The sequence below is a fragment of the Copidosoma floridanum genome, unplaced genomic scaffold (assembly GCF_036245765.1).
Source record: "Copidosoma floridanum isolate Cflo_tuat_1 unplaced genomic scaffold, Cflo_Japanese_pri ptg000035l, whole genome shotgun sequence".
NCBI lineage: Eukaryota > Metazoa > Arthropoda > Insecta > Hymenoptera > Encyrtidae > Copidosoma > Copidosoma floridanum.
In genome coordinates this window covers 1,319,602-1,340,151 of record NW_028321912.1, presented here as the reverse complement: position 1 = coordinate 1,340,151, position 20,550 = coordinate 1,319,602, and the positions used below count along the sequence as shown (strand labels likewise).

Here is a 20,550-nt window from a genome sequence, read left to right as displayed (position 1 = left end):
TCTATAAATAAGTAATTTTTTCTAACTGTCAATTATTTGTTAAAAAATCTGTAAGTCATATATTACAACAACAGATGCTATGTAGATACTATAATATTTTTTTCAAATCGAAAAAACCGATTGAAATTAAACAATTGCAAAAAACACTAAATTGTTCATAACTATAGTTAAAAACATCGTATCGTAAAAATTTTTTTTTGTAAACTTGTGTAAAAATATACACTATTAGATGGAACTAGTTCTACTTCTCCACAATAAAAAATGATCGAGTAATGTTAATTTGTTAATGTTGCAAAATTAGATTTTGTAATAAATTGGGGTAAAAATTGAAAAAAAAAATTTTTTCTTTACAATATTGAAGTCCTTTGTATTCTGAATAAAATCCATTTTAAAGTTTCAGTCTAGCTCAATTTTAACGATCAGGACAATCAAATGAATTTTTTAATTAATTATAGTTTATTTACGTTATTTTTCATAATACAAGAAAAGCCTTGAGCATGGCTTAAGATATCTATAAGAGCTATCGAATACCAAATTTTGAAGCATTTTCATCAAACATTATAAAAGTTATGGATGTTTCAAAATGACAATTTATAACGACGATTTTTGCACTTTTTTGCAATATAACTTCGCGAAAAAAAGTCTTCCAATGATCTAACTTACACAGATCGGTAGATAATTAAATAACGAACAAAATATCTGTAGCTATTTTTGCAATCCGACAGCCACAAAAAAAGTTATATGAGAAAAACTAAGAAAAAAAATGGTAAATTTTTACTAATTGTTTAATAACAATTGAAGCCCGTGGTTTGGTTGGACAAAACTATTTTTCCATGTTTACAGACCATAATACGAAGCGATCTGCAAAGTTTGGACTCTATCTCCGATTTTTTCCTTATTGGGTATTTTTTGATGCTTCAGCTACCGGACTATATGAGGTCCCAACGGTAACGCAAACACAGCAAAGATGGCGTATTATAGCTGAAAGAAAAATGGCGTCTTATTGACAAAAATGTACTATCCATGAACTTCTGACGTCAGCGTGACGGAGATGTTTTTACATAAGTAAGTCCACATTACCGTATATTTTCGTCACCAATAGTAAAAGTGTTTCAGTGACGTCATTTTTCTTGTCATACAAGTCAAAATTCTCAAAAATTTCACACAAAAATATATATTTGATCGATCAGTAATACGTTACGTATTCGTAGGTATCTAGTATCTAAGTAACATTTACATTATTTCTTAAAAAAATAAGAATGAAATTCCTTTTATATAGGCTAAAAATTGTCTGAGGTGATGAAATTTTGATACAAAAATAGATGCTTGAAAGTAGGGAACATCCGACTGACATTGACGACAATACCTTGGCTGAAAAGTTTCCGACGAAATGTGAGCTTTTCATCATGATCAGAGCAATAACTTGGGGTAACAGGTTCGCTCGATAAATCATACAAGAGTATTCTTCTTCTTGCCTCTCATTCCCGAAAAAAAAAAAAAGATAATCAAATTCGTATTCCTCCGTTTTGACACGTGTACAACTTCTGCACGACAAAGCCGCTGAGTCTGAAACCTCTCTTGGGCTAGTTAAAACTTTTCCCGCTGCTCTTTCTCTCTTCGCGATCCAAATGGGCAGATTTTGCGAAGAGAGAACAAAACAACGTTGAACTCGAAACTTTCCCGTTGCCTCGCGAATGCCAGTCCTACCTCCTTGACGAAAAGCCGCTTTTGCGTTGCAATCGTCAAGAGGGAATTGTTACGCTTTGCTCTTCTACTGTTTGAACACTGCCTCGAATTAATTTCTACAATATTTTACATACCCACTATTTCTTGCTTATATGACAAAAATTAACATCCAACACATATTATACGATAAGACAGAGAAACCTATTGTCTGTGTATTATACGTTCACTAAAAAAAAAATTTGTACCCATTGATTTTTAGGTTATGTGAATTCCGAATGATGTAGAGTATTCTCAGCTTACATAACCACCACGCCCAATTTTGATTGCAGGTGTGCAGTCGGTCCGTGATTGTCCTCGCGAGCCCAACATACCTCTGTACATGGTGGTGGGTGGCAGCCTGGGCAGCGTGCGGATGTTTTGGCTGGTGATCTCGAGGATACGCTCTCGCCGGCCGGTCGTCGTTAGTATGCCCAACAACGACGAGCGCGTGTCCTGCAAGATGATCGCGTCCACTCTGCTGTCGCTGTTTCTCATCGGTTGGTTCGCTCTTGGTGAGTATAACACGGATTACGTATATGTAGTCATGCGCGTACTGTGACCATATTTAGGTTATCGATTGTGGGTGTTGAAGGAGTATAAAATATGCATCTGGTAAGTTGCACTCCAAAAAAAAAAAAAAAAAAGAAACGTTTATTAGAATTTGTCCCAAAGTCTGCATATACTTTATTCATTTAAACACAGGATGGTAATTCTATTTTACTATAAGAACCACGAAAATGTGACTGGCGAGTTAATAAACTTGGTACGTATGGTGCCAGGGAGAACAACCCTGAGTTTATATAACAGTTTATTATCAGAAAGCATATACTAAGTTCAAGATATTAATATACAGTAAACTTTACTTAGTGTAAATACTTTATTTGCTACGATCAAACCTAATTGAACTGTTTTAAAACAAAGAAAAAAAAATTAGATTTCTGAATAAATCATCATATAGTTTATTTTAGAGTACAAGAATTATTTTTGTATTAAAAAATTTGTATAGATATTTGAAAAATTAGATGTTGATTGGTAAACAAAAATAATTTAGTCACTTTTATAAATTTTAAGGTTAGAGCTACGTCAAATACCTTCAGTCGATTTCAATTATCAGAATTTTATAGTAGTTATATCAGTCAATAATGACAGTTCGGAGATTTATAGGTTATAAAATATGTGGTGGAATCCATAAAAGTCATTAAAGTAATACATTTTAATTTGAAAACAAGCCCCAAATGGACGGATGCTCCTATATTAAATATTATGTGCAGGAAATAAGTCATTGGCCACTAATACCATACATTATAACGCCTCTACCACTTAAAATCCGTAAAATAAATTCGCACTTACGAAAACTGGAGATCGAAACTATAGGTAAAAAGACCACCGCAAGCTATTACGATCTCCCCTTGCTGGTACTCCGTCTCTTCCTCTCCAACATCGACCGTGAAATTCAGCACTTGTACGCGTACGAACGTACGCTGCAGCTACTGTTGTTGTTGTTATCGACCTCCAGCCATACCGTATTATAATTGCCAGGCTTGAGATTCAAACTCCTGCTGGGCGTCTGATTGCTTTGGCTTTTGCAGCGGAGAGGGCGAGTCATTACCTGTTTTGACTTGCAAAAGCCAGCCGATATACGTATGCATTCATGCGCGTGGTTCAATTATCGGGCTCTACTGTATTATTAAATAATCAAGTTTCCAGTCTGGTCGTAAGAAATAATTCAGACGGGAAAGAATTGAAATTTTCTAGGTTATGTCGAGATTGCGATTGGATTTCGGGTTGTTTGTCGGCGAATTTCTCCCGGTACTCGGAACTGCGAGAGGGTGGTAGCTTTTATTTCCAGTTTAGAGATCTAAGTAAATACTAAGCGCGTAGTTGAGTTGGTTTGTTTGAACTTACGTACGCTAAATTTGTCGCGTTGACTTGATGTTCGTGTTTACTTTAGCGTGTTATTTCAAAATGAAAAAACAGCATGATTAAAATGTTACGATGGAGCTCTAATAGTAGTGCCAACAGAGAAGAAAAATTGTGTTCAATTAAGGCATTAAAATGATACTAAAATAACAGTTGAAGATTAAAAGTAACCCTGGTTAAACATTGAAGATGTAGAGTAAGGTGGGGCAATCGGAGCGCTTTGTTACAGCCTCATCTTTTAAACACTATTACTTAAAAGACATTTTGTATATGATACTAAAACTAAAACTTACGTTTTTTTTTCTAATTTAAAACCGAAGAGACTGCCAGGTTGGGAAAGTGGGGTAATAGGAGCGGAATTATAGCTGATTTTTTTTTTTTTTTAATACCTGATTAGATATAAAAAATCTCATTACTTTTTCAATTAATGAATGATACATAGTTTAGTGAATAAATAATACAGATGCAATTTTTATAAGTAAGAAACAAGTTGTGTTTTATCACGGCTAAATTTCTTTTGTTGAGGTTAGAGCAGATAAAACAAACGTTACGAAACCGCTCTGATTGCCCCATGAAAACCGCTCCGATTGCCCCTTTTTTAAAATCATCAATTCTGAATAACTTTGTTAAAATTTTTATTAAAATTTCTTATGGACAGTAAGCTAATGTATTAAATCTTTTATTTCACATATCAAAATTGAAGTTTTTAGATTTTTCAAATATTTTTCATGTGATAAAATTGATGTAAAATGATGATTTTTTTCGACTACAAGGTGACATTACACTTTAACTTGTTTTTATTCAAAACATATAATTTGTTTATTGCTGTATTCACGTGTAAAAAAAAATGTGTTAGGGTCGGGACTTTTCAAAAAAAAATTTTTTTTTACAGTCGGACAAATTGTCATAAAGATATTAAGAAAAGCCCCGTTTACCCCACCGCTCCGATTGCTCCACAATACCCTACTAACTAAATCAGTTTTTTTTAGTAACATGTATTTTCACTTCAGTTCACAGTTATGTTTACGTCGATCAATTTACTTATAACATAGACGTAACATACACGTAAGCCATGACGGTTGCCAGATCACAGGCGCGTCGAGATATGTCTGACCAAATCGGTACCTGCACTACTAGCGGAAACGTATGAGCGACGCGACGTAACGATACATATAGGTGTAATCCATCTGTATGTGCGATTGATTGAAACAGGGCAAGGAATTCTCGGAGAGTAGATACGTTTTTTTTTTTTTTTTTTTTTTTTTTTCAGGTTTTGCTTCGCTGATTTGAATCGGCCCTACGCTCGCATGTGCATTTGAAAACAAGATATTTTTTTATCGGATGTTCTGATTTCCCAGTGGGTTGACATTATTCGCGTGGTTCTCTGTATGAAAAAAAGTACTGGGTATGAAATTAAAATGGAGGAATCGTTTACTAAAATTTTAGAAAAAACCAAAAAAACAGACCTTGCAAAAAGAATATTCATACAATATGCACTCGAAGTATATATTTCCTTAAACTCAAAGATCACTGAAAAATAATTGGATACTTCCATCACGTGACATGTGGTATTTCAATCTATTCTTTCTTTAGGCATTTTTTTATCTTTGGACGCACATATTACGTCTAGATAGTCATTTGGTTCCTAGGGTTAAAAAATAGTTTGGGCTTGAGGGGCCGAAATTATACATAACTAGGGCACAAAGTCCAAACATGAACGCCCAAAATTTGTAGTTGTACATATTTGTGCTCAAATTGTGTGTATATTGTTTTTCTTGTCGAGGGTGTAAAGTACAATTTTGCTCCCGTGGGAGCACTTTGCACCCAATAAATCACTTTGGGCAGAAAAGTATTTAAGGCCCGCGGGGTGATGATGTACTTTCTTCTCGACATGATTTTTTTCTTTCCCCCCGCCGTAAATACCACGTTTTTTTCGTGATTTAAGGAAGAAAAGTGTAACATAACCTCTCTGGAAACAGGAAAAGAATTCTCTGTTTTATGCCGAACATAACAATCTACACGTAAAAAGAGAATGAGATTTGGAGAAAATCAAACAAATTCTTTGTTGTACAATATTCACAATTTTTATTTTGACAGATATATAAGTTTAAAAAACTCAAAATAAAATAATTTATATTAGTCTACAGTTTAATCTACTTCATGCTTCAACGAGGTCAAATTCCCTTTCAGAAGGATTCTTATCATAAATTTTAACAAATTTAAACTGTTTGCCACTATCATTAGTGAAAAATAAATTTGCACTTTGAATAATGAGTTCAATATTTTTTGTAATTCCAGTTTCCATGGCCATTAAAATATGTTTTATCGCTTTATCCATGTAACGTCTAATTTCTGGATCTATAAAGTACGAGCAGACAGTACTGGAAAGTAATTTCCATGTCGAGTTTCTGTTGTAATAAAACAAAAAATTTATTTTAGACGGATAAATATCTCTAGGTTACTGGTATAACTAAGTATTTCTTACGATTCATCCATGTTCACATGCAAGTGTCTCAATGTTACTACGTTATTTCCAAAGTCCACGGATATTACAATTTTAGCTCTTAAATCAGCCAAACTTGCTACATAAGAGCCTTTGCAATCATATAGAGTATCCACGTATTCGGAAATCCAATTAACTTTTTTTTCAAACTATAAAAAATTATAAACCGAATTAATTTACAGTTAAATACATTGACATTTTAATGTTATTCTATTGATCTCCATCATACCAATCTATGAATAACATGAGTTAATATTTTTGCAAAAGTTGTGTTAGCTAATTGTATGTGGTTATTGGATACTGTATAATACTGTTCTGGAAGTTTAGGGTTCAATCATTCCGAAAATATTTTTGAATTTATTTTAAACAATTTTTATTTAGTATTCAAGTATTACCACCGTCCATGATTTTTAATTATCCAAGACCAAGGTGATCAGTGATTCGTTAAAGAAAATAGATACACATTTTAAAGTTTAGTTGATAAATAAATGTTTTGTATTAGCAATGTTTGGTTAGCAATTTATGCCAGTCTCCTCGGACTAATTATAGTAATGTTTACGATTCTTGTTACCACTTTACCAAAACAAAAAATAATAGATAGTACTAATATCAATTACACTACCTTAATATTTAAATGTGAGTGAATAGATTGCCAAAATTAAACTTATTTCTATCTGTGAGGATGCTTGCTCACGCGTCGAAGAGCACCCAATAAGTGGTAGCTACAGAAGTAGGGGGAGAATTAATGGTCGAAGATAAAGAAACTAAAAAAAAAATACATGTCAGTGAACTAAACTATAGGACTTTCAAATTCCTCCTTAACGGGAAATATGACTGATTGAGGGAATTTTTGACTTATTTTTATGTTTATCATCTTAAATACAAGTCTTCTCACAAATTGAACTTATTATCTAAAATGTTTTTTGTTTTTTTGTGTCGTTCATTTGTTTCATTATGTCGTTTGTTGAACATGTCGTTCTGCTCTCAGTTGTTTCCATGATGACTTGAGGGTCAGTGCCTAAGCACACGATCAGTAAGAGCTAATTTTGGGAGTACGAATGAAAACTCCAAAAAATCAGGTGTTAGTTTCTGTAACGACCGTCTTAACGATATAGACTGAGCCTGATGAGGTTGGCGTTAAGACCAACGAAACGTTGCTCAAACTAACACCTGATTTTTTGGAGTTTTCATTCGTACTCCCAAAATCAGCTCTAACTGATCGTGTGATTAGGCACTGACCCTCAAGTCATCATGTTTGTTTTATTCCAATCAAATGTATGCTTGTAGTGTAATTTTTACATTTACATTTATGTATAACGTTGGTTTTATCACATTTTCAGTAGTTTAAACGTGTAAAGCTTTGAATAATTGAATTTTTTCTCAAACTTAGTTTGTATGTTAGGCATGCCAACTTTAAACAACAAATCAGGGTTTTTTTAGTAATAATATGTAAATGCTATTCCTACTCAGTATGTAGTTATACTAGAAAGTAATGTTATGCCTAGAATGTAATATTATTGCGCTTAAAACTACTCTCTGAAACAGTTACAAATGTACAAAGTTTTAGAAATAGCGCATGTACTCTTTAAATTATTAATATTAAACAATATTTAAATAGTTGACAGTTGATTTCACCATCTCAAAGTTGTATACTTATAACTTATTTTTTATTTTTTTTTCCGGGTTACCGCGACAGCCTACTAACCTATAGTCATCAGGGCCACCTACTAGCTACCTATGTGTGGGGGTGTGTTCCTGCTTGGCGCTTAGGATCTGCTAACCCTTACCTATATAGCCCTAACACTGTTTCGCATTCACCCAGGCCCGAAAACCTGTGGGGCAAGGAAAAAACCCTGGAATTACTTTGAAGAAAAATTCCACGGCAAAATCCGCCCCGAAACAGCCGGAATTACATAGGAACTTTTCCCGACGAAAACACAGTTTTTGAAAAAATCTGCATTTCCACCGGGAATCGAACCCACGACCCCTAGAACAGCATTGCATCGGTAACAATCACGCTTACCACTGAGCCAACGCCACTCCTTACTTATAACTTATTTGAACTAGTAAATATTCACTATGAAATAGTGTGGTTTTCACAGTGAAATAAAGAACATTTACTGTTTCTACCAAGTATCATCTTATTTTGTACATAGAATAATATCACTGGTGTAATGGAAATAAAAATCATTTAGAAAACTTGACATAGTGTATACATTTCAACTAAATCACATCAACAGATCACCGACCACTTTAGTTTTGGTTGATTAAATAATTGTTAACTGGAAAAAAATTCTACTACGCATCATTGTTTTTGGGACGTATATCAATATTTTCTTTCAGTTAGGTTTTGGGTGCAGGTCCCTACACATCCTAGTTCGCTACACTATGATTTCAACACGTAATCTTTTGAAATTATTTTCATAGCGAAGTCTATCGCTCAAACTAATTTTGACGACCATTAGAATTAATTCTCGAATTTTCAGATTAGTACAACGTGTAAACATCTTTAAAATATTATATACAAACAATAAAAACGTACTTACTTCAACTTGATTCCAAATGAGGTTTAAATCAATGTTCAACGTTTTCTTCTCATACCAGACAAAACTATCTTTAGTAGCATTTACTTTTGACAAACGTATCGCTGATTCATCGATAAAATCGTTATTGGCATCCTACAATACGATTACTATTAACGAGAGTAAATTTTTGTGAGAATATCAATGTGTTCCTAATTATTGTCGTACATACATTGTCATACATAATTTTTGATAAATAAGATGAATTAACAATTAGTAACGCTTTTCGAATTGTTTCAAAATTATCATCAATCAGTTTGTTGAGGTTTGCTGTCCAAACATATTTGCTGAAAAAATAAAGTTCCATTAAATACAGTGGGCTATTCACTTTCTCACATATATATTTTGCATTAATTATTGAAAGTCTTAAAAATTTTTGCTCCTCGATGATAGGAATTCATGTGAATTCTTGAGTAATTTTTATGCACCTAGTCTCAATCCAGTCTAAAATTTATTCCATCATGTTTCAAAAACCATAATCTGCAAATACAGATTGGTCATTTTTGCTGCTTTTAATGTTATATTACGACTTTGAAATTTTTTTTTCACTCAGCTCTCCTTTAACCATCTCTTACTGCTACTATTAATTTTCAACTTCAATTTTCTTACGTCCTGATAAAGTTTTTTGACTATACATAATAAAGTTGAACTTAGCTGTTACTGATGTCAGACTATCACCCACATAAATATGAAACATACTTCTACTATAATAGTTATAAAAGTAAAAAATATAATTTCAGTTATATCCACTGAGCCCAAATACCATCTTAAACTAAGTATGCTCTAATACGTTAGAATTGCGCTAGGTACCCAAACGTAAAGGAGGAAGAACGATTGTCTTTTTGGTCAACACAAATAATAACATAAATTTTTTAATCAATGAGTGTATGTTTATCTCGATTACATTGAACAAACGTAAACAATGTATTTGCCATATTTTACATTTTTTTTCTAACAGTATTATAATCTAACCTATTATATGAAAACTAAATCAATAAAAAATAAAACCAGGATTTCAAACATTGCATTACATTTTTAATTTAAAGTGGTTTGTCCCCTCGACATTCTCAGTCCATTCAATTTAGTAGGTGGTAATTCATTTTTTTAACCATTTTTAATCATCATAATTTAACACTAAAATATTTTAAAGACTTTTGCTTTCTGTTAACCTTGCGACAAAGATAATACAAGCTTCAAGCGTTAGTATTAAAAAAAAAATGATATCATTTGCGTCGCAAACATTAATTTGTTAGAAAAAACTCTGATCTACCTGTTTGAGGATCGAACTTTCACTAAGTCAACTTTGAAATCTGTAATGGCAGTGATAATGAACGGCAAGTAAGACGACACCCTCGTAAAAATGGCCGGCACTTTTGTGTTGTCGCAAAAGTTGTCACCTTTAGTGAAGACTCCAATAAGCATGTTATTGTAGATAAGGGGGCCACCGTTGTCACCCTACAAAAAAATATTCGCCTATACAAAAACAATAAAATTTTACGTTATTGCTAATGATTTTCAATGTATGCATACAAATAATCTTTTTTTATACTAGTTAACATCAACTTGTGAGTCGTATACTTTTTTAACTGAGTTTTTTTCATTCTCACCATGAAAATTTTACTTTGACTTCTTAGAAGACTTTTTATTAACCACTTATTGTAAGAATTCTCTTTAATTAACAGCAGTAATAACGTAGTTACCTGACAAATTTGATTTTTTTAAATTCGTTGATAACACATTTACATGGAAGCTTTTTTTTGAATCATCATTTTTTACAAAATAAAATCTTATCTTACAATGCTCATGACACAAAAACTCGTAACTCTCTTCCCTTACGTTATTTGAGTTTTGCAATAGAAAATAAAAACACAACAGACAAAAAATTTTAGCCGCAAAAATTTAACTGTTCTCGATATTTTTTACTATTGTACTTTATGATAAACATTTTGGTGAATTATGTGGGGATAAGTTAATCACTGATTTGAATGATGATAGGTTTTAATTCATTTTAAACATTTTATGAGATATTGAAAACTCGTGGTGATGTTATTCTCTGGACGCAAAAATTGAAACGTGAAATCATGAAGTGATTGTAATTGTATTGGAGAGAAGTTTCTCATGAACCTTACATTACACAATCCTTTTGAATAACCTTTAATCGGTGGTACTGGTGTAGTGCAAAAACGGTTCCAGTTCATTTCCACTGAAAGTTTGAATTTTTTGCATTCGTCATTGGATAAGATTTTCATTTGAAAATATTTTTTGCTCCGATGAGTATTAATTGTTCGGATGACTTTGATTCCATTTCGGTTGGATACTAGTACTGCATCATCCCCGTAACCAATCGTTTCGAGAAGGACATCATGGTAAGGCTGCATCACCAGTGAAAAATCCACTTTTTGTAATTTTGGATTTTCTTCCAATCTTAAACTGTCTTTTAACTAAAAATCCCATTAAATTTGTATTGTACCGAATAAAATCTCTCGGCAATCCTTAATAAAAGTTATAAATACCTTAAGAACCGCAATGTCGTGCTCACCAGGAGCATATTCACTGGGAACGTACATCTTCTCAACTTGTCCAATAGTTTCGGCGTAAAATGTGAACACTGGATTTTTTCGTGCGATAGTAATATCGTCAAGGATAAATTTATTACTTCTAGTTTCTATGACGCAATTAGCGGCAGTTATAATGTGGTAATTGCTGATGATTGTACCACCGCAAAAATGACCATGTTTATTTTGAAGTGATACATAACAATCGAATGTAGTATCCAATTCCATTGATTTGTTATTCAGATTTGACGACTGTAGTGCGAATACTGAATTTTATGTGATTACACTTAGTGATGATTCGAGTAATAAATGTTCGTGTACGTGTTAAAACCTCAAAAAATTACCATTATTTGAGTTGAAGGAATAGAACAATAAACCAATCACATTGACCCACAAAACAGTGAATTCCATTTTTAGCGTTTGGCGGTAGCAATATTCCGCTTAATATCGTTTTCAATAATTCTTCAAGTATTCGAGGTTAAGGTATTCTAACAGAAGAAGTACATTTTTAAAAATCTTTAAAATATAAATTAGATCGAAAGTTATTAACAATTAAAGTAAATTGGAAAAGCAAAATTTCGAAGTTCAAAATTTTTGCAAGTCATAAAGTAGTTTTTGTTATTTGTTTACACAACTGCATTTAAAACAAATTTGTCGGACTGTAAACTAAAAAGCGACCGTGGATTCGAATTAAACGCCCAAAATCACGTAGGAATTGCCTTGTTATGTGATCTGACACCCCGTTGCACACATGATCATATCCAGCCCCCGGAATTAAATCAGATAGGATACAATTTCAGACGGTTTTTTGATTGTTCAATTTTTTATTCTAATTGCTGTTTTGATTAAATGTCATTTTAAGACTCTCGTAAGTATCGAAAGTATTTCAACATGCGGGAGAACACAGGCACAGGAGATAAATAAAAAGGAAAAAAGTATAGGCTGACGGAGAAAAATAGACCCAACACTCGAAAGCTATGGTTTTTCGATAGAAAAAGGTAAAGCTTATTTGGAAAAGCCAATCGAAATTTGAAAGGCTAATTAAGAAAAGAAATCAAAGAGATAGGGATAAATTACCAAAAAGAAAATAGATGATTCATTAAATATCATATCAATAATTATGAACTATCTAGAAGTCATAAAACCAACCTAACGTTAAGTAAATCAACAAATCCATTCATGTTCGAAAACCCATTAGACTAACTACACTTTACCACTTTCAAGTGATAACGACGAATTCTTGAGCAATCGATTGGATATCGCATGCATCGAATGACCCGATTGAATCCCAGCCTGCAGTGTACATATATAGTAGCTTTTCCTTTCAGTCATTTTGTCATCACTGTTTTAAAATATGGGCGTAGCCAGTTGTGAAAAAAAAAATTTTTTTTTAACATGCTGCTATGATTAAACCGTTGTATTAATAAACAAAATGTTTAGTATTTATATGTAAACAAATGTAAAATTAACTATGTAAAACCTTTTTTTTATAGATATTTGTTATACTAACACAATTGAAGAGCCTGAGCTGTATTCGGCTGTATAGTTGGGTTGGTGGCTATTGATCTAGGCTTTTAATTGCATCCTGGCTGATATGGCAGATACCCCAATGCTTTGGCTCTTTATAATATGAGGTGTACTTACGTGACAATTAGCTAGATGCAACTGCTAACTAGGCGTCTAGTCAGTCTAGTGGCGGTACTCCATAGCTTTGTTCTCTCTGTTGCCGCACATCGGCACTGTGTGGGGGCGCTAAGTCCCAACCAGCTTCAGCGCTGCTAGTGGAGAAAACTAGAAGTGCTGTGAGCATTGTACACAAAGCTCATTTCTGTACAAAAGCATAAATAAATACCATGTTTATTCAAAAAACATTTCTTTTATTGGATTGACAACTAATATTCGATAACCATTACAATTTTTTGTGAGACAAGTGACAAAAACAACTAGAGCATTGATTATTTCGTCACGAATACGTAAATTTTTTACCTCATATTTGCTAAAATGTGAGTTTTATTTTCAGAACGACGTTTTAAATACTTAATTAATACAATTTGAAAGTTTTTTTGTAGTTATGATGTGAGTAAAGGACGTACTAAATTTTACTAACTTATATTTGAAATTATTTGATTAGTACATAATCGATAGACTTCGCTAAAACAAAGAAATTCAAAATCTTTTCAAAGTATTGACATAACAAGATTGCTCCTTGAAAGAAAGAGATGTGACTGAGCTGTTGAAAAAATTATTATTATTATTCCATCAAAAACTCCAAGGGTAGAAGTATAATATTTTCATTTATTTTTCTTAATTCATTTTCAAGTATATCACCACATCTCAGCTATTGTTAATTTGAATTTTTAATTTAACAAATTTACCTAGTTTTGCAAGAGTTGCTGAAATAATTGTTAGTTAAAAAATAACATTAAGGAAGATGTACGTTAATTTTAGCAATACTTTTTGCCTACCTAAAAACACAACATTTTAATCAAATATTGCTTCTATACTCTAAATATTCAATCAATTATTGAGTTTATAATGAACAAAGTATGTCTACAGGTTAAAACATATTTTACAGTGATCAATTACGAAAAAAGCTTTAATGATTATGGTTAGTGTCTCGTAATTATGTCTTACTTTTTAAAATTATTTTTGAGTCCCAACCAATGTATGGCATTGTCGAATATTTTTGTCATAAAAAAAGTGTAACTTATAAATCACTTATTATCGATGTAAAACGGATTTTAAACCTAGTGCGAAGCTGGTCTTCATTGGTCAAATGTTATGTATATATGAGTGTATATACGTAACCAAATAATTATTATCTAAGTAGATTCAAATATTTTTAGTAGCTGCTCAATGTCAAAAGTAACAGCTTGCGTTACAGAGAAAAATTTTGCCAACAGTTGTAGAACAAAATAAAATACAACTCTTTATTATACTTCATATTTTACTATGAAATGCGATGTAGATGCTCTGTAATGCAAAATAAACACGAAAACAGAGAAAAAATTTTTTTTTAATGCTGCCCCTCCCCCCTTAAAAAAAAATGGACTAAAAATTTTACAACAAAATTGTAAGTACAAAAGTTGTAGAGCTGATTAAAATCGTTTTACAGCATAAATACGAAGATTTTCTACATCACATTTGTGGAAGAAATGTTTAATACAAAAGTTATGGTGTAATTAAAATTCTTTTTTTTTTGGGTTCGCCATTTTCCTCCATGCAATGAAGTTTGAATTCAAAAAGTAACGAAAATCATTTTAAAATGGCTAAGACTTGGATATGATATTAAACTCTAAGAATAATCTAAAAATAAAATCCTGTCAGTAATTAAAACAACATTTTTTGCTCTGGCAATCTGTGGACTGATCGTGCCTTAACAATGCAAGACATAGTTTTTTTTTGCATAAATTCATCGAATCGTTTCTTATTTTGATTTCAGGTAATTACTGGATTCTTCGTATACGATGGCCGGATTACGAGCCAAAGCACTACGATCCCAACCAATGGTGCGACAAGACCTTGTACATTTTTGCATTGGTACATCTAGGCATCGTATATTTTGCCGTCTCCGTAAGCATCGTCGTCGGCATCGGTCTACTGTTTTGCAGAATTCTAGCGTGTCCTTGGCCAGAAAGGTGAGTTAACGTTTTATACATTTATAATTTTTAATTTCAGGAGATAAATTGCTGTATTTGCATTTCAACGATTTTTCTTATTGTTTTAAAAAGTACAAAATATTGATTTCTCAACCTAAAGAAATAAAAAATTTTGAGTGAAGAATAACAAAAATTGTACACTAAGAGAAAAAAATAATAGAAATTATAGAGAAATTCCAGCAAAAATCACCACTTTGCAGAATAAATTGGATGCAAGTTGACGAAAAAGGAAAAAATTATTATTTTTAACAGTAAAGATTATAATTTTTACTTTTCAAAATACAGTTTTTACTACTAAAACAATAATTTTTACTCTTAAAAATAATAATTTTTTCCTTTTTTGCTAGCTTGCATCCGATTTATTGTGAAAAATGATAATTTTTGCTGGAATTTCTCTATAGTTTTTTTTATTTTTTATAGCTGTACTTACGATCGACCAACAGTACAACCAATAATTTATCGACAAAAGACTAACAAAAACTAAAAAAAATCTTGAGTGGAATATTTTTTACTGCTAAATAATCTTTTACAAAAGTTTCGTGCGTGCTCGTGTTGAAGAAACAGTCACGAGCTTTAAAGTTAATGTCATGTGCAACGTAGTACACGCACGACACAAGTAACTTGTGACTCTAAGTTGGCATATGTAAAATAGTACACGTAAAATGAAGATAACAAAATCAGTGAAAAATAATCTGTTGTTTGTAGTTCGTAAGAATCTCACGCGTGCACTTATACGTAGTTACTCTGGGGCATGCAATGCACGATTGACTTTTTTTTTTACATTGTTGCTTGCATGACCCAATAGGACAAAGCGATCTATATGAAAAATAATGCCGCAGTGTAGTTTGCTCGTTTTTATTTTTGCTTCTTTTGACTCGGTCACCAGGAATTTTCTTCAATTAACGTGCCCCACATGCATACAAATCGCGGATTAACGACTCTACTTAATCTGGAATTTTAAACTAAAGCTCGGTTTAAAAAACGAACATTTGGATTGAACTCTTGAATATTTGAGCTTAACTTTATCTCGGAATTTTCATTCTCGAAAAGCACAACATTTTTCATATAGTGTGATTTGACCTTAATAGCATTTTGTACTTATTTCGCAAGAATCTAAAATTTTTTTTTTCTGTCCATCAATAGTAAAACATAAATAAATTAGGATCTTCATCCTCTTAAGTTTAAGTTAGTGCCAAATAATCAGCCATATTCTTACACGGATGATCTTGATCCTCGCACAAGGTTTTTAGATCAAAAATAGAAATAATTAAAAATATTTTTTTCGAACATTCATAAAAGCAACGGACTCTTTCTAGTGTCTTTCCATTTTTTAAATATTTTCTAAAACCAATAGATAAGATAAAAAGTGGGCCAAAACAAAAGAATTCTTGAATCATTAAATTCGTAATAATAAACAAGTGTTTGGAAATTTTGTGAATTTTATCAATGTTTTCTAACCACTAATTTTATTATTAATGTAATTTTAACTCTACAATTCAAGCTTTTAAGGACATCAATGAACTTGGGCTTGTTTTTTTAATAACAAAAAAATTAGTGGTAAAAAATATAGAAAATATGCCACAGTTTTGTGACATTGTAAATCGTTATTATAAAAACATTTATTGCTTTCTCTGCGTTTTTGGAAAATCATTGAATCTCCTTAATAATAAAAATAAAAATGATTTATAAATATTTATGTTATCTAAATATCTTATGGTTTAACTTTTGCAATTATCATTGTGATGTGAACTACATTCAGATAATATGTTGACCTGTAGTATTTTAATAAGCTGCGAAAAAACTATTGTTCAATAACGCTATACCCATTACATCCGGCTTATGCATGTTTTAAAAAGTTTTAAAATTTATCCCAACACGCGATCCATACACATCCAAGTAGTTATCGTGAATCTTTCAAAAATAACATAACCTATAAGGTAAAAGTACCACTTTGGAACGGTTTTCATAAATTGTTTTCTTATAATTTTTAGAAATAAAAAAAAATATATTGAATTATTCCACATGAATTTTGTTTCTTCTGAAGCACTTAATCTATATCTCAGTATATTTTAATTTTTAAATCCGTTTAAAATGTTAATAAATTTATTTATTGATAAAACTTCAATGACAAATTATGTCCGTCGAATGAAACATCACTAAAATTTATGTCCTACTTTTTAAACATAATGTCCCCCGTATAAACACATATGTATTTTATATGCACTTAGTGTGTTTCGTACGAGGGGCATCATGTGTTGGAGTTTATGTTCCCGATCTAGTTTAAATCAGCATTTCACGATAATTTTTTTTTTTTTTTTTATTTATCAGAACATAAAATAAATGAAAATTTTTACTGTTTGAAGAAGTTTAGACTTAAAAGATTACACAAAAATAATTTCTTCATAAAGAATCGTCTAGAACTCTGTATCTTACTGATTTATGTGGGCAACATAATTTTTTGTGTTTCTAAGTGGTGTTTTTACCTCATGAAACTAGCAAACGGTTCTTACTGGCATTAAAAAACCAAGCAATCAAATTCCATTATAAAACAGCGTATAAAATAAGCATGGTCCTACCTTCACGTGCCAACAGGTACAAATAACCAAGACAGTCGATGCGCGTGAGAGACGACTCTGATGCTACCTCGGGCAGTGTTCGACGGCAGCAGCCGCAGGACAACCTCAACACTTCAAAACCTCAAAACCTTGAGGAGGTAGCGGAAGAAGACGAGGAGGATCTGAGCGCCGAGCCGCTTGGCAAGTCGACCCCCGCTCTTGAAGCTGTTAGAAAGACAGCCGAGGAAAAAGTACAGCAAATCGTCACGCCCGAGATAAAGTACTCGAGCAAGGTGCAGTTCCGGGCCCCCGATATCATCGAGCTCTGATCCCGGCTTTCCTCGCTGAGGCTGGCTTTTACACGTGGTTTGCTGGTTTAACACTATTTTTTTAGGTTAGGTTATGTTTGGAGTTTGATCAAAGGCATATTGACATTGGCGGCTTTTTGACGAGGTAGACGGAAAAAATTATAATTTGCTACCGTTTTTCATCGAATTTTCGCACTATTACTCCCTTTCATTTTGTTTATTATCAATAAGTTAAATGTTATGTTAGGTAACGCATACGCGAAGCAGTAGTCGATTTTTGCACGAGTGTCATAGTCATGGTCTGTACGAGTTGCGTATTATACATGTTTATTATTTTTATTTCTTATTGTGCGAAGATTTTAACTTTGAGTATACATAAAAGTTGGATACTAAAAATCTATCGATGCTTCAAAATTCCTGAAACATAGACCACGCACTTTGTTCTTGCTCCAAAAGAGATGTATACGTTCAAAAAGCAAAAGATTCCCCAATACCAAACTCAACGGTTTGAGGCGTGAGCATCTGATAAAGTTGCAATTTGATCGTTTAAAATGATACACAAAATAGTAAAAGGAATTTAGTTTTCGTCCTACTTTGGACTAATGTACATGAATGTTAAATCGATTCGCGTGAAAGACAGGCTCGCGCTTTATTTACCTCCTTCCCTGAAACGAATAGACTCACGCGGGCGACCCGGACGATTATTTTTAGCGTCGACAAAACAAAACAAAAAAAAATTCGCGATTATTATTTATCAAACGCGTGACAAATAACGATTCAACAATCGTCATACTGCTCGTTAAGCATGATTTACTATCGTATCAAAAAAAGCATCTCGCAGGAGAAGCGAAAAATTCTTAACGTCTGCCTCGTCTGAAAGAGCCGCAGGTCCATGTGTGGAAGATCCTCTCTTGTCGCGTTATTTATTCGCGCAGTGGAGAGTCACTCGTGCGCCCGCGTCTTATCGATCGCTCGACATATCTGTAGAAACATGCACCCTCAGAGCGCAGAGAGCGAGATAACGACGCGACTTGACAAACACTCACGAGAAAGCGGCAAAGAATTGCGAGCCACGAACCTCACATAACTTTTTTTTTTTTTATTATTATTTTATTGCACATGAGTGGAAAAAATCGGTAAGAGTTTTTTTTTTCTTTTACACCATTGATACAGCGAAGAACGGATCAGACATAACGATATGCAAACTCAACTACTGTATGTACAACGAGAGTTTACATGAGCGATTCCACTCGATTCATCTTTCTCGGTGATATATAAACTGTGTGTAAGTATAATAATGTACACGCGTCGGTGTATAGATTGACTTAGCGGGGGGTGTTGTTTGTGTTCGGTTGAAGCACAAAAGTAAACTGTGAGTGGGCGAGGAATCTTTTCTTTTGGGCTTTCGAGTGCAGAGCGAGTTATTTGTTCCTTCTTTATTTGTATTTTTTATTTTGGTTGTTCCTGTAATAAAATATATCCGAGTAGTGTGTAAGCGTAGAGAAATAGAGCGTATAGATTTTTGTAAGCCGATGATTTTTATTGAATTTTTTCACGATTTGTTACGATGACGAAGACGACAAGAAATGCTTAGAAATGGACATTAGAGTTAAACATGTAGGATTAAACGTTTTGAGACTAAGATTTTTTTCTATGTTTACATGTGTACAGATGTAATAAGTGTGGTGTGTCAATAACTCGTGGAAGCGAACGTATTGTCCCGTAGAAATTAACGTGTAATGCGATACAGAAAAACGAGTGTCAATTAAGCAACTGAATCTTAACGTTTATTGTACACGATGTTCTACACATATTGATGTAATAGTCGGGTGTAATAAGTTTGAGTACAATTTGAGCTATTAAACCATAAGTGGCGCCGTTCTGGTGGGAGTAGTTTGAACTCAACTCTGAGGCTGTGGTCCAGACTGCCATGCTCTGTACCATACTTACTTGGTAGTAAAAGAGAGGTTAAATTACATAACCTTACACTACACGATCACTCATAACCTCATTCTTACTTCCATTGATTTAAAATATAAACATATTATGGTCAAGTCTATCAGTCTGGAGACTGTCAGATGCTATCTAAATGTACCGTAACCTGTAATAGTTAAGGTGGCTTGGGCGTTTGGTGCTGTACCAATCGAGAAACCCTTTGAGTTTCTATGGATTATGATAAAAATTCTTTGTTCATTGTCATGATAATTGCATATCTAAATCACATATTCAAATTCCAGAGTTTTGTTGACCTAAGAAATTATGAAATATCGATAAAAAATAATTATAAAATTCATTACTTTAATCTGTGCATGCGCAGAGGACGATAAATCACTTTTTCTCCTCATTTTCCTTAAATTTAAGTGATTTGCATACAATTTTCACAATTCTAAAAGATAACTTATAAAAAAAGGTACAAATACAGTTTTTATTTGTATAGGTATATCATTTACTTTTGGAGTTATAATGGTTTTAGTGATAAATCCCATAAGATTGACTGTTACATTGGTAAGTTTTTAGTCACGATTTTCTGAAAAATAATTAGGTTAACCCTAGTATTTTTTTTATCGCAAATTAATTAGGCACACTTTATTTACATAATTTCAAAATTTCAGCGATTATTATCATTTCGAAAAAAATCGCCCAAGCCACCTTAAGACATGTAAGCTTAAACTTCTTCAAAAAAATTTATTTCATAAATTTTTGGCAATTTTGTAGGAGACAGAAAAATTGTGATATTTTGACT

At 32.6% G+C, this 20,550-nt stretch overlaps 2 protein-coding genes across 2 annotated transcripts in view; one reads left to right on the top strand and one right to left on the bottom strand.

Annotated features, from left to right (window-relative positions):
• LOC106647552 (uncharacterized) overlaps positions 1–17,593 on the top strand; it is a 45,770-nt gene extending 28,177 nt beyond the window's left edge. Inside the window, exons 6-8 of the mRNA XM_014364002.2 lie at positions 2,016–2,237; positions 14,728–14,923; positions 17,537–17,593. Coding sequence (XP_014219488.2) covers positions 2,016–2,237; positions 14,728–14,923; positions 17,537–17,546 — 428 coding nt within the window. The 3' untranslated portion in view covers positions 17,547–17,593. The remainder of the gene's footprint in view (positions 1–2,015; positions 2,238–14,727; positions 14,924–17,536) is intronic.
• On the bottom strand, positions 8,582–11,394 carry LOC149373182 (uncharacterized). Its single transcript, XM_089597735.1, has 6 exons — positions 11,244–11,394; positions 10,860–11,171; positions 10,001–10,185; positions 8,903–9,017; positions 8,695–8,826; positions 8,582–8,593 (listed from the first exon to the last, which is right to left on the bottom strand). Exons 1-6 carry the CDS (start codon positions 11,295–11,297, stop codon positions 8,582–8,584), a joined length of 810 nt encoding a protein of 269 aa, XP_089453861.1. The 5' UTR covers positions 11,298–11,394.
• Positions 17,594–20,550: the final 2,957 nt, after the last annotated feature.